The sequence below is a fragment of the Ursus arctos genome, unplaced genomic scaffold (genome assembly GCF_023065955.2).
Source record: "Ursus arctos isolate Adak ecotype North America unplaced genomic scaffold, UrsArc2.0 scaffold_27, whole genome shotgun sequence".
Classification (NCBI taxonomy): Eukaryota; Metazoa; Chordata; class Mammalia; order Carnivora; family Ursidae; genus Ursus; species Ursus arctos.
The window spans coordinates 27,219,079-27,244,925 of NW_026622952.1; the positions used below are offsets into that span (position 1 = coordinate 27,219,079).

General features: G+C 49.3%; 1 protein-coding gene across 3 annotated transcripts in view; it reads left to right on the forward strand.

Annotated features, from left to right (window-relative positions):
• The window catches only part of ERICH1 (glutamate rich 1), a 61,089-nt gene extending 36,411 nt beyond the window's left edge, over positions 1 to 24,678 (forward strand). For all 3 annotated transcript variants that reach the window (XM_026508511.3, XM_057303437.1, XM_057303436.1), the window contains 3 exons: positions 17,572 to 18,087; positions 20,452 to 20,646; positions 24,192 to 24,678. In XM_026508511.3, coding sequence (XP_026364296.2) covers positions 17,572 to 18,087; positions 20,452 to 20,646; positions 24,192 to 24,265 — 785 coding nt within the window. In that variant the 3' untranslated portion in view covers positions 24,266 to 24,678. The remainder of the gene's footprint in view (positions 1 to 17,571; positions 18,088 to 20,451; positions 20,647 to 24,191) is intronic.
• Positions 24,679 to 25,847: the final 1,169 nt, after the last annotated feature.

A 25,847-nucleotide genomic window follows, 5' to 3' on the forward strand; every position in this document is an offset into this window, starting at 1 on the left:
CTTGAATTATCTGTTAATTCTCCTTAGTGGTTTGTTAGTTTTTTTTAATCTTTGTAAGAGAGCAAATTCCCACCTTTGCCTGATCTTCTTGATTCTTCTCATCGGGACTCTCAGGACCAGCTTTCCTTCCTAGTGGCATCAGTGGCATTTGGGCTGGACGGGCCTCACAGGCCATTGGGTGGATGGCAGCACCGCACCCCAGCTGAGAGGCAAGCACAGATGGCCTTCCCCGCCCCTCGCACCGTCCCCGGAACCCCTCAGGTGCCCCAGGACTAGGACCCTGGGAAGGGGGGTCGAGTTGCTGTAGATGCGGCCTTGGCGAGTGTGGTGTGTTCAGGGGCGGGGCTTGTGCTGAACAAATCCGCCATCTCCACCCATTCTCTTATCATTGTCCTGTTTTTCAGAAGAGCTCCATTATCTTGAGAACTCCCCAGGTTTACTAATCCGCAAACTGATCAGTTATTAATTCTTAGGTAACTGTGTCCATTTCTCTATGGCCTTCCCCAGTATTGACTGCTGTTATTTCATGATGCTGCCCACTTTTCTTAGTTTTGTTTTTTGTTTTTTGTTTTGAGAGGGAGAGAGAGGGGGAGGGAGCGAGGTAGAGGGTTAAGAGAAGGAGACTCTCAAGCAGGCTCCCCACTCAGCATGGAGCTCGACACAGGGCTCGATCTCACAAGCCTGAGATCATGACTTGAGCCCAAATCAAGAGATGGATGCTTATCCAAATGAGCCCCCCAAGCGCCCCTTTTAGTTATTATAACATATTTCATGAACTTTCTGTAGACCCCGAAGATCGATGAGAGCTAAATATCTGGAATGAGGTCGTCTCCCTCCTTATAATTGCAGTGACAACAAGAGAAAGCACCTACGCGAAGTCATTTTCCCTTGATGAGCATCCCGCCAGGCTGGCTTCACTTGTCTGGAATAATCTATGACTGGTCAGACCCATGACCGCAGGCCTGTCTTTCTTCCCCAAATGGCTGGTGTGGGTGTGTTTCTCCTTCCTGCTTGGACGTGCCCGCCTCGTCCAGTGCTCCCCTCCGCTTCCCTGGGGCTTGGCACCACAGAGAGGATGTGTACACCGGGCCAGTGCTCAGTCCTGGCAGCCTTGTCCCAGGAGGGCTCCAGGGCAGTGGGCCCGGGATTCTGAGTACTGGCCATCTGTCTAGTCAGGGACTGCCCGGGGCATCTGCCCTGTTCAAAGAGCCGTTACGCAGAAGCTGCACCCAGTTTCTTACCCTGAGACAGGTGGCGAGGCCCCTCCACCACACCAGGCTGTCTGCAGCATCCCCCTGCCTCCTGTGGGGTTACTGTTGCCTTCCCTCTTCCCTGGGTTGGTCCCTGCTGCCGTCCTAGCCCGCAGATTGTTTCCACAACAAGAAAGTATATTTAACACCTAAATAATTTAATGATAGTGTATACCCACAGCTACTTACATCTCTTCATGACACAGAATGTATCTGTGTATTGATAGTGCCGGCTTGCTTTAGGTTATAATAACATTTGTATTATATGATATTTTCATTCTTAACAGTTTTAGTGATTGTAACAGTTATAGTCTGTTCAGCGCCAACAAACTGCCCTTTAGGTTTTCCAGTCTCTCGTTTCAGTGACTGAAAATGCTCCCTGAGGTTATCAGGTGTCTTCTGGCATGTTCCCTGTGGCTTTTTGCTTTTTCTTTTTTATGTTCAGTTAGCCAGCATATAGTACATCATTAGTTTTTGATATAGTGCTCAGCGATTCATTAGTTATGTGTAACACCCAGTGCTCATCATAACACGTGCTCTCCTTAACGCCCATCACCCTGTTACCCCATCCCCTCACCCCCTTCCCCTCTGTAACCCTCAGTTTGGTTCCCGGGGTCCAGAGTCTCTCATGGTTTGTCTCCCTCTCTGATTTCTTCCCATTCAGTTTTCCCTCCCTTCCCCTGTGGTCCTCTGTGCTATTCCTTATGTTCCACTTATAATTGAAACCATATGATGATTGTCTTTCTCTGCTTGACTTATTTCACTTAGCATAATGCCTTCCAGGTCTATCCATGTTGACATAAATGGTGGGTATTCATCCTTTCTGATGGCTGAGTAATATTCCATTGTATATATGGACCACATCTTCTTTATCCATTCATCTGTTGAAGGGCATCTCGGCTCCTTCCACAGTTTGGCTATTGTGGACATTGCTGCTATGAACATTGGGGTGCCTGTGTCCTTTCTTTTTACTACGTCTGTATCTTTGGGGTAAATACATAGTAGTGTAATTGCTGGGTTATAGGGTAGCTCTATTTTTAACATCTTGAGGAACATCCATACTTTTTCCAGAGTGGCTGTACCAGCTTACATTCCCACCAACAGTGTAAGAAGTTTCCTCTTTCTCCACATCCTCACCAACATTTGTTGTTTCCTGTCTTTTTATTTTTTGCCATTCTAACTGGTGTAAGGTGGTATCTCAATGTGGTTTTGATTTGAATTTTCCCTGATGAATTTCCCTGATTTGAATTTCCCTGACGTGGAGCACTTTTTCATGTGTCTGTTGGCCTTTTGTATGTCGTCTCTGGAGAATTGTCTGTTCATGTCTTCTGCCCATTTCTTGACTGGGTTCTTTGTTTTTTGAGTGTTGAATTTGAGAAGTTATTTATAGATCTTGGATACCAGCCCTTTATCCGAAATGTCATTTGAAAATATCTTCTCCCATTCCGTGGGTTGCCTCTTAGTTTTGTTGATTGTTTCCTTTCTGTGCAGTTTATCTTTGTGTATGGTGTAAGAGAATGGCCCAGTTTCATTCTTCTGTATGTGGCTGTCCAGTTTTCCCAGCACCATTTGTTGAAGAGACTGTCTTTTTTTCCATTGGATATTCTTTCCTGCTTTGTTGAAGATTAGTTGACCATAGAGTTGAGGGTCCATATCTGGGTTCTCTATTCTGTTCCACTGATATGTGTGTCTGTTTTTGTGCCAGTACCATGCTGTCTTGATGATCACATTTGTAATGTAGCTTGAAGTCAGGCAATGTGATGCCCCCAGGTTTGGTTTTCTTTTTCAACATTCCCTTGGTGATTCGGGGTCTTTTCTGGTTCCATACAAATTTTAGGATTGTTTGTTCCAGCTCCTTGAAAAATATCAATGGTATTTTAATAAGGATGGTGTTGAAAGTATAGATTGCTCTGGGCACCGTAGACATTTTCACAATGTTTATTCTTCCAATCCATGAGCATGGAATGTTTTTCCATCCCTTTGTGTCTTCCTCCTCCATTTCTTTGATCAGTGTTCTATAGTTTCTAGAGTATAGATCCTTGACCACTTTGGTTAGGTTCATTGCTCTGTCTTCCCAGCCGGGCTGGCTCCAAGTGAGCTCGCAAGGATGCTGGTTTGAGAGTCCCCTGCAGGAGCTTGTCCTTCTTCAGCCTGCCCCTGGGAAGTCTGACTCCCTGCTTGGTTCACAACCATCTCCAAAGCCCACACACTTTTCCCGTCGCATTTCAGGGGCTCCTTGCTCTCGAGTTCCTGTCCCATCTGCCCAGTAACTTTGCCCTTCACACTCCCAGGTGGGGTGCAGCGCAGGTTTGAAACCTGGGAGCAGGACCCCAGCCTGGCTAGCTTTCAGCCGGGAATGCAGCAGGCAAGCTGGGGCCACCTCCCCAGTGGATCCAGTTCAGAACACTGAGCAGGGTTGCTTCTCTCGGGAGCCCCGCCCAATGCGCCAGCACCTGTGCTTGCCGGCCTCTGGGCCTGTTCTCAGCGTCTCCCTCCACCCACACATCTTCCACGGCGCTCCTGTGGTCCCAGATGCTTCCCTCACTGTCCCGCTCGCGCAACTCCCTCCTGAGGGCTCCGCATCCCCCCCATCCGCAGCTGAGCCACCTGAGAGGTCCTCACACAGGCCCTGCTTCCAACCTGGCGGTGAAGGCTTGCTGGGCATCCCTTCACCTTCCTCACTGTGACCCATGATAGTCCGCGGTGTCCTGTGAGATGTGCCCCACGAGGCCCCTCCAGCCCAGCCCAGGCTTCCTTCCTTGTGTCTGCACTCTGCCTACCAGCATCTGCACACTGTCGTCTATGTGTGTCATCTTTCTCTCCTCTCTGGACTCATTTTCCGTGTCTGCTTAATGGGGGTAACAACCCGGATTTGTGCGCCAACACAGTCGAGTTTATTGCAAAACTCGTACCAACATGAGCATGGCCAGCTGTTTGTTCCCTGAGGCACCAGTGCTGTGGGGTTGGGTCTTCTGCCGATGCTGGGCAGTGGGCGAAAGCAGCCAGTGAGGAGAGAGCCAGTTTGCTCTCGGAGTTCGTAACCGCCAGTGGCTTTGACCATGTCCCCATGGTTTCGTTCAGATGAATCTGCAAAATCATTAAAATCAAGTCTTATGATTATTCTTTTAATAGCAAGCACTAAAGGAAGCACTTGGTGGCTTTTAGGAAGCACAAGCTAACTGCGTGGTTCCCTGTGGACTCCCTGTGAGCCAGATAGCGTCCCTTCGGTGTGCTGGGACAGGCCGGGCCTCATTTCTAAGGCAGGAGGCCTCAGCCCTTGTTGTCCACGTCTGTGCTGAGGACCCCGGGCCCCTGGCTTCTTGGAGGCCTCCGACGTTCTCACTAGAGCACGGAGCTCCACGCCCTGGCTTGTCTGACTGACAAGGCACAGTTTTCAGAAATTCAGCTGCAGTCAAGGTAGAGGCCGAGAGGGCACTCCGCCAAAATCTGCTGACCAGGGGCCACATTCCAGACACATCACATCTGCTCAGGTTGTGACAGAGGCAGGGTGAGAGTCAGCAGTTTTTCATTCTTGTCCTGCTGATTTGCTGCAGTGAGACTTAAAACATTTAATTGTGTGAGCACCTCTGCTCTCTCCTGGGTCACTAACAAGGCTGTGAGGGGCCGTGGAGGTGGAGTCACTGACACACCCTCACCGGAACCACCTGCCTCAGCTGCACAGGCCTGTCAACGAGCCGACGGAAGTAGCTGGCCTTGGGGAGGATTTCACGCATTCTCGTGCCACCTGCCCAGGCCCATGTCGCTTCTCAGAGGCTGGAGCTGTTGTGCATATGCTCACATTTTGTTTCTTTGGCATTTTACTGACACTCACACCTGACACTCTGGGTCCCTCCCAATCTCAGGGAAGTGAGTTGCGCAACTTTAGGTGAATGTTTGATTGAAGACCATGTGGCACCGGATATCAGATTATTAATTTTAAATAATGTGCCAGTGCAATCAGCTTTTTAGCCCACATTTAAAAAAGCAAGGGGTGCCCCATTTGTGCCGATTGCCTGTTATTTTCTTAAAATATAGTCACTTACTTTCCAAACCATCATTGGTACATATTCGTGAGAAACTTGGATCAGAGAAATATTTACATTTTGGTAAACTTACACTAGTTTAGCTTTAAGTGAATGCATTACAATAATAGAATGTATTGTGAATATTTTTATTGGATATTGGTTAATAAGTATTCGACTAATAAATGTTCCAGAAGGAGACACTGAGAAAATAAGGCAGGACATTATTTCAGACAAGGACATCCACTCCCACCACGTATACTAAACACAGCACTGGAATCCTGGCCAGATCCATCAGGCAAGAGGAGGGAATGAAGGCATCCAAATTGGCATGGAAGAAGCAAAATTCATTAAAGACTAAAGCCTAAAGCTCCACCAAAAAATTATTGCAACTAATAAGTTCAGTAAGGATGTAGAATATATAATCAGTATACAGAAATCAGTTTCATTTCTATATACTGACAACAAAGTATTAGAAGATGAAATCAGGAAAACAATCCCATTTACAACTGCATCAAAAAGAAGGAAATATCTGGGAATAAACTTAACCAAGGAGGTGAAAGAGCTGTACTCTGATAAGACATTGATGAAAGAAACTGAAGACAACACAAATGGAAAGACATTCCATGTTCATGGACTAGAAGACTTAATATTGTTAACATGTCCACACCACCCAAAACAACCTACTGTTTCAGTGCCATGCCTATCAAATTACCAATGCATTTTTCACAGAAATAGAACAAACAATCCTCAAATCTGTATGGAACACAAAAGACCCCAAGTGGCCAAAGCAATCTTGAGAAAGAAGAACAAAGCTGGAGGCTTCATATTCCCAGGTTTCCAGATACACTACAAAGCTGTAATAGTCAAGACAGTGTAGTAATGACACAAAGACAGACACAGGGATCAGTGGACTAGGACAGAGAGCCCAGAAATGAACCCAGCCATAGGGTCAATGAGTCTTTGACAAAGGAGGCAAGAATATGCAATCGGGGAGCGCCTGGGTGGCGCAGTCGTTAAGCGTCTGCCTTCGGCTCAGGGCGTGATCCCAGCGTTCTGGGATCGAGCCCCACGTCAGGCTTCTCCGCTGGGAGCCTGCTTCTTCCTCTCCCACTCCCCCTGCTTGTGTTCCTCTCTCGCTGGCTGTCTCTATCTCTGTCAAATAAATAAATAAAATCTTTAAAAAAAAAAAAAAGAATATGCAATGGGGGAAAATAGTCTCTTCAATAAACGGTGCTGGGATAACTGGACAGCTACATGCAAAACGTTGAAACTGGGCCACTTACCCACACACAAGAATAAACTCAAAATGGATGAAAGACCTAAATAGGAGACCTGAAACCATAAAAATGCTAGAAGAAAACATGAGGAGAAAGCTCTTTGACATAGTTCTCGTGAGTGATTTTTTAAATTTGACACCAAAAGCAGTGTCAATAAAAGCAAAAAATAAAATAAAATAACCTATTGGGACCATATCAAACTAAAAGATTTTGCATAGCAAAGGAAACAACAAAACAAAAAGGCAACCTACTGAATGGGGAAAATATTTGCAAAGTATACATCCAATAAGGGGTTAATGTCCCAAATATAAAAAGAATTCATACAGTAGTAGCCAAAAAACAACAGTCTGATTGAAAAATGGGCAGAGGATATGAACAGACATACAGACAGCCAACAGACCCATGAAAAGATGCTCAACATCACTCATCATCAGGGAAAAGCAAATCAAAACCACAATGAGAAATAACCTCATACTGTCAGAGTGGCTAAAATCAACAAGACAGAAACAGCAGGTGTTAGTGAGGATGTGGAGAAAGGGGAACCCTCTTGCACTGTTGGTGGGAATGCAAACTGGTGCAGCCACTCTGGAAAACAGTATGGAGTTTCCTCAAACAATTCAAAAAGAGCTACCCTGTGATCCAGCTTTTCCACTTCTGGGCATATAACCACAGGAATGGAAACAAGATCTCGAAGAGATGCCTGCCTCCCATGTTCACTGCACATTATTGACAGTAGCTGAAACATGGAAACAACCCTATGTGTCCGTCAAAGGATGTGTGGATAAAGACCATATCATGTACATACAACAGAATGTGGTTCAGCCATGAAAAAGAGAGAAGTCCTGCCATTTGCAACAACGTGGATGGACTTCGAAGGTATTTTGCTACATGAAGTAAGTCTGAGAGGGGAAGTTAAATCCCACATGGTATCACTTATATGTGGAATCTAAAAACAGAAGGCAAAGCCCTAGAAACAGAGCATAGGAAAGTGGTTGCTAGTGGTTGGGAGAAATAGGGAGAGTTTGATAAGAGGGTCCAGATTTTCAGCTAGACGATGAGTCACATGTGGGTTTCCTGCTGTGTAGAGCTGGGGAGGGACACCGTGGAGGAGGGGCTCATGCAGAGCCTACAGCTCTGAGAAGCACCCCCACCCAGGAGGATTCCCATGAAATGCCAAAGTAGCAGCCCTAGCAGTACGTGCCAAAATGTTCCCGAGGAGGAACCCAACCACATGAGCTGCAGGCTTCGGGGCCGCACATCCTCGACAGCACCCGAGCAGCCACTCTGTTGAGCAGGCTTAACGCCAGTTCTCAGCACACAAGGTCACAGGTCCGGGTCCAAAAGGAGGGTCTGTGCCGCACTCAAAAGTTCAGAGTGCCGCAGGTGCACAGTGTCACCTGACTGTGATCCCCGTGCCTGTCTGCACCGACCTTTCATGACGGGATTCTGTCAGCCTCACTGGACAAGAAGGTAGATCACTTGGAGGTGCGAGGTAAAGTGGAAGAGGAACGTGTGGGGAGTCTGAGACCCGAATACTTACTCAGTGTTATCCACGTGATCCGCCAGGCTCCTGACCCACTTGTGTCATGTTTTTCTCATCTGTATAATGAGGGGTTTGAATAGACGGTTTTCCGATTTCTCTCCCAGTTTAAGTATTTAGATTTCCTTGAACTAATTGTCCTGTAAAGTGATAATGAGTAAAGAAGATTCATGAAAATAATTCTGACGCAGCGTCTCTGACCCGCCCTCTGTCCCACAGCAAGTCAGCAACGCGCACCGCAGGCTCGCCGGTGAGCTGGGGGTGTGGCACGCAAACAGGACACTGATGGTGGGGTAGGCTGTTCAGCAGACTGTATGTTCCCAGGGAGATGGAGAGCAAGGGCATGGAGGCCGAGATGGGACAGGGGCCGAGCCCAGCAGGGCCACCTTCACTTGGCACACAGTCCCTGCAGACAGACAGCAGAAGATCCGCCCACGTCCGGGTCTGCTTTCTCCGTCGTGTCCCTATGGCCTAGCCCGACCGTGCACCGAACACGACTGGTGAACCAGGAGCATCTTGTGGTGCTTTCCAAAGGCGTCAGGGAAGTGACAGGTGCACAGACCACGTTCTCCCAGATGTGGCTGGTGGGACCCTCCTGGAACCCCAGTGATCAGCTCACTCCAGAAAAGCACACTCTGTGACTCCATGCTACCCACTCTCCCATCAACACACGGACACAAATTTGGTTACCGGTGACCCATGGTTTCACATGGGATTTCACAAATTCTTCTCCAGGGTAATTTATACCTTCTTGTAAATTATCCGAGCAATAAGGAATGAAAAATACTGTAAACATGGAACAGGGGTATGTGGTTCCTGCCATTGGCTCTGGACACAGCATAAAAATGGTAATGTGGAGTTAAGGATTTTACTAAGCCTCTGCCGTACCCTGAAATAATGAGGTAGTGCCAGAACCCCATGAATTCTGCACATAAATCCCACTGCATGCCCACACTTGGTCCCATTCAGAATCTCCACCTCATCAGAGCCTCTAAGAACATGAGTTTACCCAAAACCAGTCATTGTGAAGGAGCAGGTTTCCACAAATGAGCCCCTGGGGGTCTCTACTTCCAGCCAGCAGACCTCGGGAAGGCGGCCTCATGCCCAGCATTCTCCAGGCCACTCTCATCTCTCTGATGGCATCTCTGAGAGCTTCCCAAAGCCACCAGGGTCCCAGCCATCCAGAACCCTACATGAAGTGACCCAAGGAACCCCCGTTAGGAAACAGCCAAGGAACCCAGATCTCCTGTAGGTTCACCCCAGTCTGTCTGATAGAGAAAGAGAAGCCCTGCATTAAAGAGTGCCTTTTTGGTTGTGTGAAGGAGTAACTCTGAGGATCCCAAGATCTAAGTGGACCTTGTGTCACTATACTTCCGGCTCCAAAAGACAGTTGATGCCTGTTTGTGGAAAAGAGAAATAAGCATCATTTGCTATGGACTTTAGAGCATGAGGAGCTCTGCACAGTCTCCTTATTTTTGCATCATGGCTGGGTCTGAAATGCAAGCTCTTTATTGAGAACCTATTATGTCAAACATCGGAGAAACAGAAGTGGCTGAAACGCAGCCCTTAGAGCTTGCAGGTGAGTCATAAAGTCGATAACAGGTCTTCTCCTCCCGTGCTGCACGCTTCTAGCAGAAGGAGAGCCCTGGGGACAAAGGAAGCCGGCGGGTCTGAGCTGGGCTTGGCAGTAAGCAAAGGCGGCTCGTGAACAAGAGGAACGATTTAGTTTTAACCACAGAGAATGAAGAATCATAAGAAGGTCTGGCGTGTTCCTGTGAAAAGTGTTGTAAAGGGTCAGATTTATCATTTCACCATATTTTTATAAATTATTTTACATTACTAAGAGTTCTGCATGTAACCCAGCCAAACAGCTGCATTCTGTTCTGCTTTATAAAAGTAGTTACGTTCGTTTGCATGTAGGCATTGCCCAAGGGACATACATGGTCTACGGGTTGTTCTGAAATGTTAACACTTAAAATAAATGGATCCTTATATTGACTATGTTGTCTACATATCAATCTAATTATTAACACACATTACCATTTTTCAAAAGAAATGTTGAACCGTGTTTGGGTCTGTAATGACTGAAATTTTTAAGCTAAGTTGCATCATGATGTTATCCTTAGGACACAAATAGGGGAAACAATCGCTAAGCCCCCGGTGGCCGTGCCATATGTCACAGGACAGCAGAAGAGCAGGGCAGCTACATAACCCTGGGAGCAGACTCGGCATGGTCGGTGTCTGGTTACCAGTCAGCCTGTCTGGAAGCTACTGTGAAGCCCGTCCTATCAGCAGAGAACGGGTTCACACAAGGGAAATCTGAGTTTGGGCACCCCAAACACCTGTGCAGACGTGTGTTCAGAAGCCACTGGCACTGCGGGGCTGGTGGACAAGGATGGACGGTGCACCGCATGAGAGGCTGCCTCCACCACGCAGGTCGGGGCCACATCAGGAGAGGGTTGGTATGTCCACGCTGGCCGTCGGCACCCAGTACCCAGCGGCCAGCCTGAGCACCCTCCCTGCTCCTTGCTTTGCGTCTTTCCCAGAGGTGAGAGGTGAGAGACAGGTGCCCGGAGTCCCCACATCCTCCAGCTCAGGGAGTCTGGGACACAGATGCACCTGCCCAGCACATAGCCTGCCAGCTTAGCCTGCGACTTCCCTCCTTGTCCCTGGTCCGTCTTGTTCTTGGAGGACGTATTTACTTCATGGAAACCTTCTATAGTTTTGTGTTTATTGAATAACTTCTGTGTCTCTTCCTTATTCACACTGTTTCATTACTTTCCTGACTTACCTATTCTTTAAAAGAAATCCCCCTTCACCTAATTTAACTTTAATGAGTTGTGTCATGGTTTTAACATGTTATCGAAAGGATTTGGGATTTTATTGCCATATATTAAACCATTTATTTTATTAATTCAAAACTTTAACCATTTTATTGGTCATTTTATTGAAAGTTATCACAGAGAATTACTCTAAATATGAATTGTTTTGAGAAGTCCATATCCGAGTGGGGTTTCTTAAAAGATTTTATTTATTTGTCATTGAATTTATTTATTTATTTGTCAGGGAGAGAGAGAGGGCATGCACAAGTAGGCAGAGTGGCAGGCAGAGAGAGGAGAAGCAGGCTCCCCACTGAGCAGGGAGCCCGATGCGGGGCTCGATCCCAGGACCCTGGGATCATGACCTGAGCTGAAGGCAGATGCTTAACCATCTGAGCCACCCAGGCACCCCTACATCCGAGTGTTTTTGTGGGTGAGGCACCACCTGATTATTCTTCCACCAAGTGCCTATTTCTCAGTTTTCAAGACTAAAGTTTCATTTTCCAAAAGCATAGAATTCAAGCCATTCAAAGCGAACCTAGAGAACTGGGAGGTGATTGTAGTATCAAAACCTGTTTCAGAAAAGAAGGCAGGAAGTAATGAACCTGAAGATTGTTAGGTCGTGTACGTTGACCCCATATGTATTGCGTTCTTGCAAAGTGGAGATTAGTGTGGCAACAGATCAGAACATCTTGGCTTCTCAGAGCGAAGTGATCTGATGGCCATCAGGCAGACAGACTTACGTGAAGAATGTATTATCTAGATTGTAGTGTTTTGGTTTTGGTTTTGAGAGGATGAGTCAGAGAGAGAGACAGAGGGAGAGAGGCAGAGGGAGAGGGAGAGGATCTTAAGCAGCCTCCCTGCTCAGCATGGAGCCTGACACAGAGCTCAATCCCATGACCCTGAGATCACGACCTGAGCCAAAACCAAGTCTGACACTAACCGAATGAGCTACCCAGGCGCCCCCAGATTGTAGTGTTTGAAGCAGGTGCCCTTTCTATGACATGAAGGTCCCGTGCATTCTTTTGATGTTATTTGGAATTAAAAGCTCAATTAGAGCCTGGAACTGAAGCAAAGCTCAGTCAGACCTCTGCCCTGTGGCCATCTGTCATAGCTGCTTCCCGTTCTTGCTCTCTTTGGAAATTTCTGCTCTAGATATCCAGAACCAATTAAAAAAAAAAAAAGATCAAGCAAATCCATTTTTTAAAGTTACAGGGAACTCTTATAAAGTCCCCTCTGCCCAGTATGCAGGCTGGGCTGCAGAACTGCCCCTGCCTGGCTCTCCCTTGTCCCTATCCCCGCAGTCCCTGGGTGGTGGAGGGACAGTCCCAAGAGCCAGGAAGACACATCCCCATGAAACAGGGACACGTCCCCCCACCCGCACCCCTATTCTCACCTTGCTAAATGTGTGCAGTCAGCACTGGTCACTGGCCAATACTGTCCTGAATTTGAGGCAAACAACAGACTATGAAAGTAATTCAAGGGGCTCCTGGGTGGCTCAGTTGGTGAAGCAGCGGTCTTTGGCTCAGGTCATAATCTCAGAGTCCTGGGATCGAGTCCCACATCAGGCTCCCTGCTCAACAGGGAGTCTGCTTCTCCCTCTCCCTCTGTCGCTCTCTCTCAAATAAATAAAAAAATCTTTAAAAACTAAAGAAAGTACTTTGAAGCACCTCACATCTTCATATTTTAACAAGGGCTGTCATGTGTGTGGTATAAAACAACGCTAACTCTAAGCTTACTACTTTGCCTTTAGCATCTAGAGGACAGAGAGCCAAAGGGTAATTATCACATGCATTTGTAGCCTTACCTTCGAATCTAGAATAAAGCTCACATTTCCTTTAAAATACTTAGCTTTTTTTTAATGCAACATGGTACAGCTGCAAGAATTGGAATAGGCTGGAGACTATGGCTATTTTTGGTATCTAACTATTTCTACTACAGCAGTTCATCAGAATGTAGGTGCCAAATAGTAGCTGAGAGAACTTTGACAAATTGTGATTATTTTTAAAATTAGCATGTCTGAAAGGTATGTTTTGGGGATGGCAGCTTTTCAAAATTACTGTGCTTCTCAGATTATAAATAGGCCACTGGTTCCCTAATATAAATGTTCCCATAGCTTTTATTGTGCATGAGGGTTTGAAGAAGGCAAGTTTGCAGGTGTGTAGTGGGCCCGTGAAAATGGAATGCTCTAGAGTCAATGGAGGAGTGCATGTTTGGACAAAGTCCCTTCAAGGAGCTGCAGCCCAGATTCTCTTGTGAGATGCAAGGTCAGGGTAGCAGAAGTCACAGAAAATTAGCACTTAAGGTCCTTTCCATTGCAGAAGAACCTTGTTTTCGAAGGGCAGGGAGTTTGCAGAATGGAAGAAAGAGCTCCAGATCTGAGAGTCCTTCCAGTGGATCCTTCCTGGTGCCTCCCTGGGCTGAGCCCTGTGTGTGCGCTGCAGCCCCAGACTGAGCCTCAGGCAACCCCTCCTGTGCAAGGCTGTCTGGGAAGGGCTCTTTTTCCTCGTGTGGGGGCCGGAAACTGTCGGCCACCCTGGGGGGCGGTGGGGAGGGCTCGCTTATGTCTAGCACAAATGTGGCCTCTGCCCCTGTGGGGCTGATGCTGGACCCCTGGGATGGCGCTCTGATGGGTGGCCTCGCACCCGCGCAGAATGTGCAGTGAACGTTAGGCCCTGTAGGTCCGGAGTCAGCTCCACGCCGCCCTCCTGGCATGCTGACAGCGCAGCTTCTAATAACTCGGTTTTCAACAGTGCTCAGCATTCATCCGCCTCCACATCCAGTGTGGACAGTAGATGACGCCAGGCACTGGTGGTGTTGGTCCAGGTGCGAGGGACGAGACCCGCGGCCCTTCTCATTGGCGGGGCTTGGGGACAGCGGTGGAGGCGGTGCCACGTGTGTTCCCAGGAAGCGGAGTGGTGGTGTTTGCATGGGAGCCCAGGTGCCCAGGGCTGGAGGAGGGCAGATGCAGATGGGGAGCCACGCCGCACACAGACTGTGGCAGGAAGTGGGGTCTGTGCGCGCCAGAACAAGCGGGCTAAGCGTGCGCAGCACTCCCTGTGGGAGGATGGCAGGGCGCAGTGTCTACACGCACCCAGGCGGGCCGGCATGCCTGAAGTTACAGTGTACTTGTCAGTTACACTGCGGTAAACCAGGAAAGAAATCCAGACAAAACAGGAACTTGCGATCATCAGTCCTTTTCCCTTTCTCTCCGCCTACCTTCCACCTCCCTGTGTCCTTCCCTCCAGCCCACCCAGCAGGTGCATGCGGACAGACGGGAAGCTGCTCACAGGTTCACAGTGGAGACAGCCCACCATGGTGGGGTTGCTGCCCTGGGGTCCTGAGACCAAGAGAGAGATGGAGAGACAGAGACATAGAGAGACAGACGGAGAGAGACAGAGAGACTGAGAGACAGAGATAGAGACAAAGACACAGACTGAGATAGAGACTGAGACACAGACACAGACACAGAAATAGACACAAAGAGATCGAGAGACAGAGACACAGAGACAGAGACATACAGAGACACAGAGACTGAGACAGAGAGACTAAGAGGGACAGAGACTAAGACTGAGACACAAAGAGACTGTGACAGAGACAGACACAGAAACAGAGAGATACACAGAGATGGAGGCAGCCCCTTAACTGATGCTGCAGCAGTGTCAGAGCCTCCACTGTTGCCCCGTGTTCAACTCTGGGCTTCAGGGTGAGCACGTCACAGCCCCGCCGTCTGGGCTGCCCAGAGTGGCCACCGCGTGTGGGTTACAGTTCACAGAAGTCAAAGAAAACCTGCAGTCAGGCCGGCCGGCACCGAGGGCCCAGCGGACATTCGCCTCAGCCGAGGTCGTGAGGATCAGAGTCCCGGGGACCCGTGACATTGAGTGAGGACAGACAAGGGTCTGGCCTGGTCCGAGGGGTCTGGGAGGCCGCCTGACAGCCCCGTTCACCGAGGCTGGTGGGGCGAGGGGAGGCCAGGCTGCAGGCCCCGCTGTGTGGACGTGCAGGCGCTTCAGGAGGCAGAGCTGTGACTGCCTGAGGACGGGCGTGAGAGGCAGGTCAAGGGGTCAAGCTTGAGGTGTGGGTGGTGGCACCACGGTGGTGTGGCGGCCCTAACGTATCACAGAAATGTCATCTGTCTCCATGAGCAGACGGGGCTTCCTCCCGTCAGCGGCACTGGCGGCTGTCTCCTATGCGCTGGTGTGCCCCGCCATGGCCTGTCCCGCCTGCGTCCCCTGCTCCTTTGTGAGGGCTCGGGAGCTGCCCCTGTCCCACACACGAGCCTCCTCGGGCTGACAGAAATGGCCCAGCCAGAGGTTATCATGAAATATTTAGACAATACAAAATTATGAAAACATTTTTAAAGGTTATGGGTAAAAAAAAAATTTATTCTTTTTTGACCAAGAGATAAGAAGAAAGAACCAGATCATTACTGTTGTGGTTAATCAGTTTCTTTTCCCATAAAGAAATACTTTCTACATAGATCTTTGCATCAAAAGTATAAGTGCCAAGCCAGATGCTGGTAGGATTCTGTATGCAATTTATACATTGATTCTTTCTTCTGTGCTACCACAGACTAATTTAAAATTTAACTATGCCTCAGTGTCTTCTTGTCGAATAATTCTTACTGTCCACTCTTCTTTGCTAACCCTGAGGACATTATCGCAGTCAGCCCAGCAAAGACCGGACGCCTCTGATGAGACTTTGCAGAAACCATCGGGTGTGTAAGTGTGTGTGTCACGGGTGTGTTTCCGCTGAGATGGAGAGGATTTGTCTGAGAGAGGTTTCTGCTCGGGGGGCTCACGGACAAAGCGTCTGTGTCGGTCACGCGGGAAATGTGGCCCGGAGACTGTGCTGCATTTCCTTCCTCTTGAGTCATTGCTACCCCTGCCTTCCATCCAGGACTTTGTGGGGTTTGTTGTGTTTTTACTCCCACCCCCAAGGAGACTTTCTTCCTTCATCTCATATATGAAAATTTTTCACCAACATCTTTTCTTCTCGGTTGTCAAATGTGTGTGCCTGGCCGTGGAGCTCTCACAGCCTTCGTAGCAGCATTGGGTATGCTCTTCTTCTGTTTGAGCTCATACGTAAGATATTCCACTCCGTACTTCATTTTCCAGAAGCGTTAGGAACTCTTTGCCACCCGATAGCTTGAGGACCTGGGAGTGGGAAGAACCTTGCATGCACAACTGCAGGTGGGGATGTCCGGAGCGCCACCTGGCCCATGGCCACCTGCACCCTGTGGGCACTCCCCCCCCCCCCCGAGTCTAGCTAGCGTGCTGGGTGTGGGCTTACAGTACCTTCCTGTGTGTTGTTTTCCTTGTACAAAGTACACGCATGCACACACACACACACACACACACAGCTGCCCCTGTGGAAAAGTGTGATGTACTGATGGTTTCATGGCCTCTTTGCTGCCTCCCTCTTAAAACAGCAGATCAGTTGTGTGCTTGTGCTCAGCCCCTGGAAGGAGAAATAAGCCTCCGAGTACGAGCATGGCAGGTGGCAAGGCTGGGGAAGCTTGAAGGAAGACGCTCTTCGCGAAGACCCCAGAGAAGGGGGAGAAGCTCTGGGCGTGGCGCGCCAGCACGGCCGGTTCCAGTCCCTGTCATGCCGTCACACAGCTGCCTGGAGCTCGGCGCCAAGCAGCGCTGTCCAGGAGATTGAGAAGCCAGGCCACCTTGAGGGACCTCCATGTGGGCACGAATGAGACATTTCCAGCTAAGTCAGAGGGCAGAGTGCAGCCCTGGAGTAGAACGTATAGGGAACGAGGTTTTCATTCAGCATAGTGACCGTGTGGATGGTTACAATAAAGTCCGCCCTGTGCCGCGCCTCACACACGTCACACACGTCACACACACTTGAACTCCTCACAATAACCCACCGCGGGTGGGGGATGTTGCTGGGAAGCAAGAACCCCCAACACGAGACTTGTTGGCCAGTGTCGCGCTCCCGGGTCCGCTCGGCCTGAGGAGTCGCTGGCTGGCGCTGACCCGGTCCGTGCCGCCTCTGAGGGGGTACACCCACGGCCCCTGTGTGCAGGACTCCCACGGTGACTGTTTCAGCTCCGTGACCCCCCCCACTGCCGTCCTCGAGCCCTGTTCTGACGCCACGCTCTCGTTGGAGGCCTGCGGGGTGCGTCCATGGCACACCGCCCACCCATTGCCGCTGACCACGAGCCCAAAGTCCATCCTCATTTCAAAATGTGACCTCGTGCCGATTCACACGGGCAAGGCGCCGCTATTTATGACTTGCTCTCCCATCCAAGTAACTCTTAGAAGGCGCCAAAGTACAATTTTCAAAAATAGGAATTAATGTGTTTTCCCCAAGGCCACCCGCCTGAAATTTTACTCCCAATAAAATCACAACAGCACTTACATCCCTGAAATCTCACCATTTGTCATGACTGTAGCAACGGAGAATGTGTGCTATATCCGTATCCGTGTGGGCCTCTCTGGAAGAACAAGGCCGCCGCTCATTACGTAAGGGTAAGTCCCAGGTTCCTCAATCACGTAGATACTTGCGATAAAGTCGAGAATCACTGAAGAAAATGTTTTAAATTCCTTTCCTACTGAATCTGTAAGATTCTAATGGAAAACTTGGCCTAATATGTTTGGTTCCGTTGTACAGAAAACAGTTGTGTTTGAATTTTTGTTTTTATAGATGAGGAGCTCCATGACCAACCAAAGAGAAGAAGAGCAAGAAAGCATAAATCCAGGAAAAGTTTTAAGAATCCCAATAACGATCATGCAGAACAAGCAGAATTCGAGAAACGGCAGAGTCTTTTACAAGAAAAACTGCAGCCACGGCCCACAGATGGCCCCACAATCAGTAAAAATAAAAAGAGGAAACTGAAGAAGAAGGAGCAGATGAAGAGGAAGAAAGCGGCTGGTTTAAGGACGACAGCCTCTGGCAGCAACTTCATGTACCAGCCTGAGGAGGGCGACAGCGAGCAAGGAGGCCCGAGAGAGAGTGACCGGGAGGATGCGGAGGACCATGGGGAGGATGGTGCCGATGCCCACCGGGAGGACGGTCCAGACGCCTGCAGGGAGCACAGCACAGATGCCCGTGGGGAGCACCGTACAGACGCCAATGAGGAAGACGTTAAAAGTACCAATGAAAAGGCGGATGGTATCCTAAACTTTCTGAAATCAACACAAGAAATTTATTTTTATGATGGTAGGTTTTTTTACTGTTTTTTTATGATGGTAGGTTTTTTACTCTATTTGAATAATGGTATCCACTTATTTGGAAAAATAAAGAAATACAGTAAAATATGTAAATGTTTATAAAACACTGAAATATTCAGTAGTCAAAATAAGTCATTAGTTTTGAGGCAAAGATCAGAATATTTAAAGTCCGTCCAGCAAGGATGGAGAATGGTTTCTGCTCGAGGCGTACCAGAGAACAGCGTGGTCCCCACGCAGAGCCGTGGCTCCTCACTGGCTGGTCTCTGCGTCTGTATTCCCTTAAACCCGATTTCAGAGGCTGTTGGTATTCTCAGCTCATCTCCACAGGAAAGGTAAATCCAGATTGCAGGTCTGATGAACTCCTGTCCATTTTCATCAGCTAATCAGGAAGTAAAAGTGTAAGCACAACCGTGTCCTCTAGGACATACTTTATTTTACTCCCCACACATAACTTGTGGATTTAAGATTTTCAGTGAGCATCTTTGAGCAACTCTGAGTATTGATACAGGAGATGAAAAAGGGAAGCAGATTTATTCTCGTGGATGGTAATTCCTTAGGTTTGTGTTGAGGTTTACTGACGGCTGACCTCAGGATCAGAAAGGAGCAGGTGCTGAGTCGCGCCGCTGTGTTCACACCAAGGACAAAGGCGCTTGGGATGAACCGTTGCCCATTCTGACGACGTTCCTATTGGATTCAGGGGCTGGGGTGGGTTTAGTGTATCCTGATGCGAGCAAGAGTTTGACCTTATGAACAAGATTGAAAAATATTGGCTATAGGATGGTTTGGAGGGTAAGGAACTGATTTACACAAGGGTGTGAAAATGCCATTGTTAATAGATCAGTTTAACCCTTTCCCCTTTAGCACGTCTGTCAGCACTTTGTCTTAACAGAGCGAAAACAAACTTAACAAATATCCAAACGAGGCTAATAGGGACACATAGCTATCACGCAGCAGAGCCGGAGTCTCAGAAAGACCTCAGTACGGGATCTGTTGCATGTGAGTCTAGGAGATTCTGCGGAAAGGCGCCCAAGAGGGCAGACCCCAGAGGAGGTGACACCACAGAAGGGCTGAGCCAGCACTCCACAGCCTCCTTTCCCCTGGGGGCATCTGCTGGCCATGCATGTGGGCACTGGAGCGGGGTGCAGGGGAGCGCCGGCCGAGCCCTAGGAAGCTCACCCACGAGCACAGCTTCGGCAAGTGCAGGCCTTGAGAGGGGAAGGGGAGGCCCAGGGGCTGCCACCTCTGGTGCGGAAGGAGAGCCAGAGAAGCAGACACTCTGTGGGTCTCTCAAAACCTTTGCCAGATGCCACACTGTGGGGTGCAAGGTAGGGAGAAGCAAAGAACTTCGACAATATGGTGAACCTCTCAGCAGTTTTGGGGTGCTGACAGGGTTGGGAGGGATTGACCCCTCGAGCACTCCAGAGGGCCACACACTTGGAGCAGGGATGGGCAGGGGTGGCTGAGCCCGCCCTGTGTCAGCTCAGTCCCCGGAGGGGCAGGTTGGCCCAGACCACTGCCAGTCTCCATACTCACGCACTCAAATTTAGCAGGCAGAACCACGAGAAGAATGCGCAGGGGAGACATTGATATTATCAGGCATTGAAAGAGGTGTGATTAAGGTGCTCAAAAAAATAGGGAGAAAAAGGTGAAAAATTGGAGATTTTCACCAGATAGCTTCAATCTATTAAGACAGTCAAATGGAAATTCTGAGAAATATAATAACTGAAATTAAGACCTCAATGCTGAGTCCAAGAGTCTAAGCAGCGGGTCAGGCTCAGCATGAGGAAGAATCACTGGCCAGGAAGCATGCAGGATCGAACCTGCAGATGGGCGCTCGCGGACACCAGGGGGACAGGAATGGGTGTGACATGCATGTACTTGGAGTCCAGGATGGGGCGCAGGGGGCCGTGTGCAGAGCTAATAGTTGGGAGTTCATCACAATTGGGGAAGGCCATCAAGTCATAGACTCAGAATGCTGTGTGAACTCCAAGCGGGATCCATGCAGAAAAGAGCACACCCAACGCACTTGCCATTCAGTCGGAACAGGGGCAGGGACACTTGAGGCCGGTCTGCAGAGCCAGCCATGTCCCCACAGCCCTGCCGCCACCTAGGACTCCCAGTGGCATTTCTGGAAGGTGTTGCAGGAGGTGGAGGCACAGACAGAAGCAGGCCTCCACCAGCCTAAAGCAAGTTGTAGTTTGCTGTTTATTGTTCCCATTCTGCTCCCTGGTCTCTCCTGGCAGCTTCTTCCATCCCGAACAGCTCGTTCTGAGTAGAGACGTGATAGGTTGGAAGCTTACCTTCAGTTGACAAGAATAAACATGTGTTTCTACATGACCCTGGTTTTGCTTAGGTGCCTCCAAGGACGCAGACTCTGCTGTCTCCATGGAAGCCAGTCAGGAGCTGTTCCAGCACCTCGAGGATCACAGCATGTCCCCCTCCGATGTGCTCCTTGTGGATCACATGAAAACGCTATTACTCATGCGAGACACCGAGAGCCTGCTGCACGCCCTGGAGAGGTTCCCAGCATGCTGCACCATGCCACCTGGTACGTACAAGGCCACTGGGGTTTGCCTCTGAGACCCCACACTGCACCAGAACAGTCGGGGGGCAGAGCATCTGGGATGCGCGTGTGGCTTGTCAGGACACGGGAATGTGCTTGCCGGAAGCATGACTCACGTGATGGACACAGAAGGACCTGTGTCGTCTGATCTTCTCGACTGTGAGCTGTGAACCATTAGGGCCAAACGTCATCAGTTTAAATGTTCGCCCTTCCCTTCTTCCTTCTCTGCTGTACTGGTAGGAGGTTAACGTTTTTTCCGCCCTCTAAATATTTTGGAGAGAGGTGAATTACAGGATGATGTTTTTCTTGTTATCAACCTTTATTGGGTGCCCATTCCATGCAAATTGTCAGGTGCTGGGGCCAGCCGTGCTCAGGTCCTCCCAGCGCCATGGTGCTGACTTCACATTAGTAGCTCGAAATGGGCTGTGGGGGAAATACCAGGCCATGGGAGTGTGCAGACACCGAGTATCAGAAAATTGGGGCTTGTCCTAGAGAACCACCGTGCGGAGCCCACACCTGACCCACACGAGGCACATGGGACCTTTTCAGCTGAATGAATGGAGGGGTTCTGTTGACTTCGTGGGAATGTCATAGTGACCGTAATGACTGTTCCCACCCAGAAACCTCATGGTGCAGCTGAAAGGTCAGTGCTAACATGGTATCAAATCAGGTGAAAGGACAGTAAGGGCATCCCGATATGGCACTGGGATGATGAGCAGGGGAGTGACAGGGACTGTCAGCACTTCATTCTCCAGTTGGGGAGGCCAGTCACCGAGCTGGGGTCCTGGAGAAGCTGCGCCCCAGTCCTGAATTAGCCTGTTTGTGGAGCTTCATTGGGTGTCCACTCTGTCCTCAGCTGCCAGATTCTCAGAGAACAGGGCAGACAAAGCCCTGCTCTTGGGTGCTTGTGTCCCAGTGGGGAGACGGGAGACGAGATCAGGAGCTGACACCAGCCATGTATGCGGTAGATCGGAGTCTGTGGAGAAGGAAGTCCCTCAGGGAGGGGATATTCTTGCAGCCAGGAGCAAATACACCAGGATGCAGTGTGGCGGGTGTCTCGTAGTGAGAGTGTGTTCTGGGCTCAGACCGGCGGGATGGGGGGCGACCTGGCAGCAGTGTCGGCCGGACTGGGGAGTTGTGCCACAACTACGGGCTTCTGCTCCCAGACATGAGCAAGACCCCTGGTTGTCGAGTTCAGACCAGAGTGGAGGGTCAAGAGCAGGAGGCCGGGGGCTTGGCTTATGGTGAGAGGCCGTCTGGAGGTGTGGGAGGTTCAGGGAAGCTGTGCAGGTGGAAGCCACAGGATGGCCAGCTGAGCAGGTGTGGGGCCTGAGCCCCTGGAAGAGCCCAGTGGCCGATACTGAGTTGTGATGCTCAGAGGGGCAGTGCAGGGAGAGGGACCTTCCGGAGCCGGGGTCGGATGGGGCCAGTCGGATGCTGGCTGGACACCTGGGTTGGGACTGAGGATGGGGAAAGTCACCAGGGGCCACCTTCACAAAACAGGGAGGGTGGGGGAGACTGGAGATCCGTCCAGGGGCCACTGCAGGAGGCAGCATGGGGGAGCCTGGCGGGGGGAGGGTGGGATAAGACAGCGCAGGGGAAGCTGACGCCCCGGAGCCCTTCTGTTGAAGAGTCACAGCTCAGCGGGGTCGGGGCAGCCAGAGCTTCCCGGGAAGCTAATCCAGCATCCACCCTCCTTGCTGGTTGTCCTAGAGGGAGCAGAATTAAAGTTCCATACAATTTTAGCTCAAATTGCAGAAAGCCAGTTTTATTAAGTTAAACAAATATAAAGTTTTTATGAAATAAAAATAGATCATTTAAAATTTTCAGAATTTGTGTTGTATTCCTCACACTGAGGTCTTATACTTTGCTCTATAACGTGTCAGCAGTTTTCAGCAGCAGTTGGGGATTTAGCAGAAATGTTTCTCTCGGCTCCTTCCGTTAAAATCACTGGACAAGTTTGTCTACAAGCACACTTACTTTAAGCCCTTGGTAGAACTAAAACTTACATATGAAGCACCTTTCTTAAAAATGGATTCCCTTTTAGCACATGTAGGATATGCATTCAGAGTTTTTCTATTTAAAGCTATTTTGTAGACAAAACAAAGCGTGTTCTCAACAGTGCAACCTTGTCTTCAGACCAGTGTGCCTGATGCAGACTTGTCCTGGGCCTGGCACAGGAAGCGTGGGGCGCAAGTGCACTGTGTGTGCGCTGGGCGTGGACCGCAGCACCCTGGGAGCCGCAGAGGGTCCTCCCTGGCCGCTCAGTCATTACCGTTCCTGGCACTGGGACGTTTCCTGGCTGCGCCCTAATCGGTCTCTTGACAAGTGCCTGTGTGTGTTTACGGAGCTAGGACAAAGCTGGTGCGCAGGAAAAGGGGCCCACCTCGCTGACCCTTTACGTTTCCCAAACACAGGCGCCTATGGTATAACCAGTAACACTGCTGGCTACTGCATGTTGTCACGCCTGGCAAGGGAGCAAGGTGTCAGGGGTCAGGCCGCTGGCCGGGCAGAAGGGCACATTCGGATTGGCCTTAGCCGTGTGCCTCTGTTCAGAGCGGGCAGTGGGGTGGCCCTCCCAGTGGAGCCGGCTGCATCTGACAGGGCTGCAGGGATGCTGGCAGCCGGCAGCTCCCAAGGGCAGTCCCCACTCCAACGGGCCACCCCAGCGGTGGCAGCCTGGGACGAGTGTCTGAACGTTAGGAGGCCTGGCACCAGAGAAGAATCTGCACTGGAAGCTGGACGGGCCCCTGAGGCGGGAGAGGGATGGGTGGATCTAGAGGCTGGCTGCGGGCGCAACAGTGAGTTTGCGCTACTCCTGCATGTCCGCTACTCCTGAACATCCGCTACTCCTGGCCTGGCACCAGAGGAGAAGAACCCGCACTGGAAGCTGGACGGACCCCTGAGGTGGGAGAGGGATGGGTGGATCTAGAGGCTGGCTGCGGACGCAACGGTGTGTTTGCGCTACTTCTGCACGTCCGCTACTCCTGCACGTCCACAACTCCTGCACGTCCGCTACTCCTGCACGTCTGCAACTCCTGCACGTCTGCTACTCCTGCACGTCCGCTACTCCTGCACGTCTGCTACTCCTGCACGTCCGCTACTCCTGCACGTCCACACCTGCTGTTCCGGCGCCCGTGCTCAGGGGTTCCCCCTCTGACTCCTGAGCTCTTTGTTTCCTGCATGCACACCTCTGCCTGCCCTGGGTTTCAGTGTGCCCTTCCCCTGAGCGCTGGTGGTCACACAATTCTGTCGTGGGTATTCTGAAGGTCTGCCAGAGCGTGTAGACTGCAGGCTCTCGCCCGAGGGAAATGCCAACACCCAGAATTTATCTGTGTGCTGTAGGGCTCTCGGCGCCGGGCACCACGACCAGTATCACTTCTATGCCAGAGCTGTGCTTTATTAAGGTTCCTGTAGGTTCTACTCTGAGCCAACGGCTAATGGCTATAAAACGATCATTTATCGTTTTTGTTTTGGGGCTTTCTTGTCCTATTTTATTTTTTGTTTTCTATTTTGTGTTTGTTTTCCAGACCACGCCAGAGTGCTCTCAGCTTTCTTTAATTACTGGATCAGGCATATCCTTCCGGAGAAACAGCAGGAATAAATCTGTGCGTCTAAGAAGAGCTAACGTTTAGCAAGAAACTTTAACAGGCAAACGTGAGATACAAAGAAGATGGAACTGCCTAAATTTGCTTTGTAACCTGAATCCCAGGGCCTTTGAAAACACCTCTGCGCATTGTTTGTGTGTTGTACACAACAGGCAACATGCAATCTGAGACTATGAGAAATTGGGATAAAATGGACCATTTTCAATGATCGGAAATTGCTATGTCTCAAATTACTACACAGTGATCCTGATTTTCTGATTCTTGTAAAAATTGAAAATGGACATTGTTAAATTTAATAAACTATATAGTTTGAAGTTGTTATATATTTTTATTAAGTTATATAAGCTTGTATATGAAAGTCTCTGTTTTAAGAACACTTTATGGACATTAAATGTTTGGTTTAAGTCGTTTGATTCTCCTTGAATTTATTATTTTCTTCCTTGTTTCCTCTTCCCTGCTTCAAGAATATCAAGAGCATCATTTTCCCAGTTTGATCTTTCCTTTCTTTGTGGTGAAGTCACTTGTGCACAGGATTACTGGATTTTAGAAACACCTGTTAGCTGACTCACATTTTAGGAGGTCCTTGGCTCTGTCCATGAAAATATATTTTTTTATTGTGGTAAAATATGCGTAACATAAAACTCATCACTTTAGCTATTTTTAAGTGTACGATTCAATGGCATTACATAATTCACAGCATCGTGTGACCACACCACTATTCAGGCTAAACAACATTCTGCTGTATGGATTCACCACGTTTTGTTTACCCACCATATGTTGATGGACATCTGGCTATTGTGAATAGTGCCACCCTGGACACCATGCACGAAATCCTGTGTAGACACATGTATTCCCACCTCTCGGGGGGTAGGATTGCAGGGTCTGACAGTAACTCCATGCATGACTTCTCGAGAAAATGCTGGTCTGCTGTCCACGGCGGCCACATCCACACCAGCGCTGTTATCTCCTGTTTCCTTGGCAGTAGCTGTCCTGACGGCGGCAAAGTCATGTCTCATGTGCTTTCAGTTCACATTTCCCTGGCGTTGAACGCTTTTGAGCATCTTTTCACCTGCTTGTGGGCCATTCTCTTTTCCAGGGAAACACCTGTTGAAGTCATTGTCCACTAGTGAATTGGATTATCTGGTTTTTGTCATTGGATTATATGAGTTCTTTATATATTCTGGATCTTAATCCCTTATCAGAGAAATGATTTTACAGTGTTTTCTCCCATTTTGTGGACTGCCTGCCTTTTCTCTCTCTTAATACTATTTCTTGATGCACAAATTGTTTACATTTTGATGGAGTCCAGCTTATGTTTTCCTTTGTTGCCGATGCTTCTGGTGTCATATCCAGGAACTAATTGCCAAACCGGTATCATAAGATTTTTCCCTAATGTTTTCTCCCAAGAGTTTCATAGTTCTTTATGTCTCTCACATGTAGGTCTTAGAGTTAATTTTTATATATGGTGTAAGGTAAGATTCTGATTTCATTCTTTTGTGTGTGGATATTCCGTTTTCCCAGGATCGTATGTTGAAAAGACTGTCCTTTCCCCATCAACTGGTCTTGGCACCCTTGTTG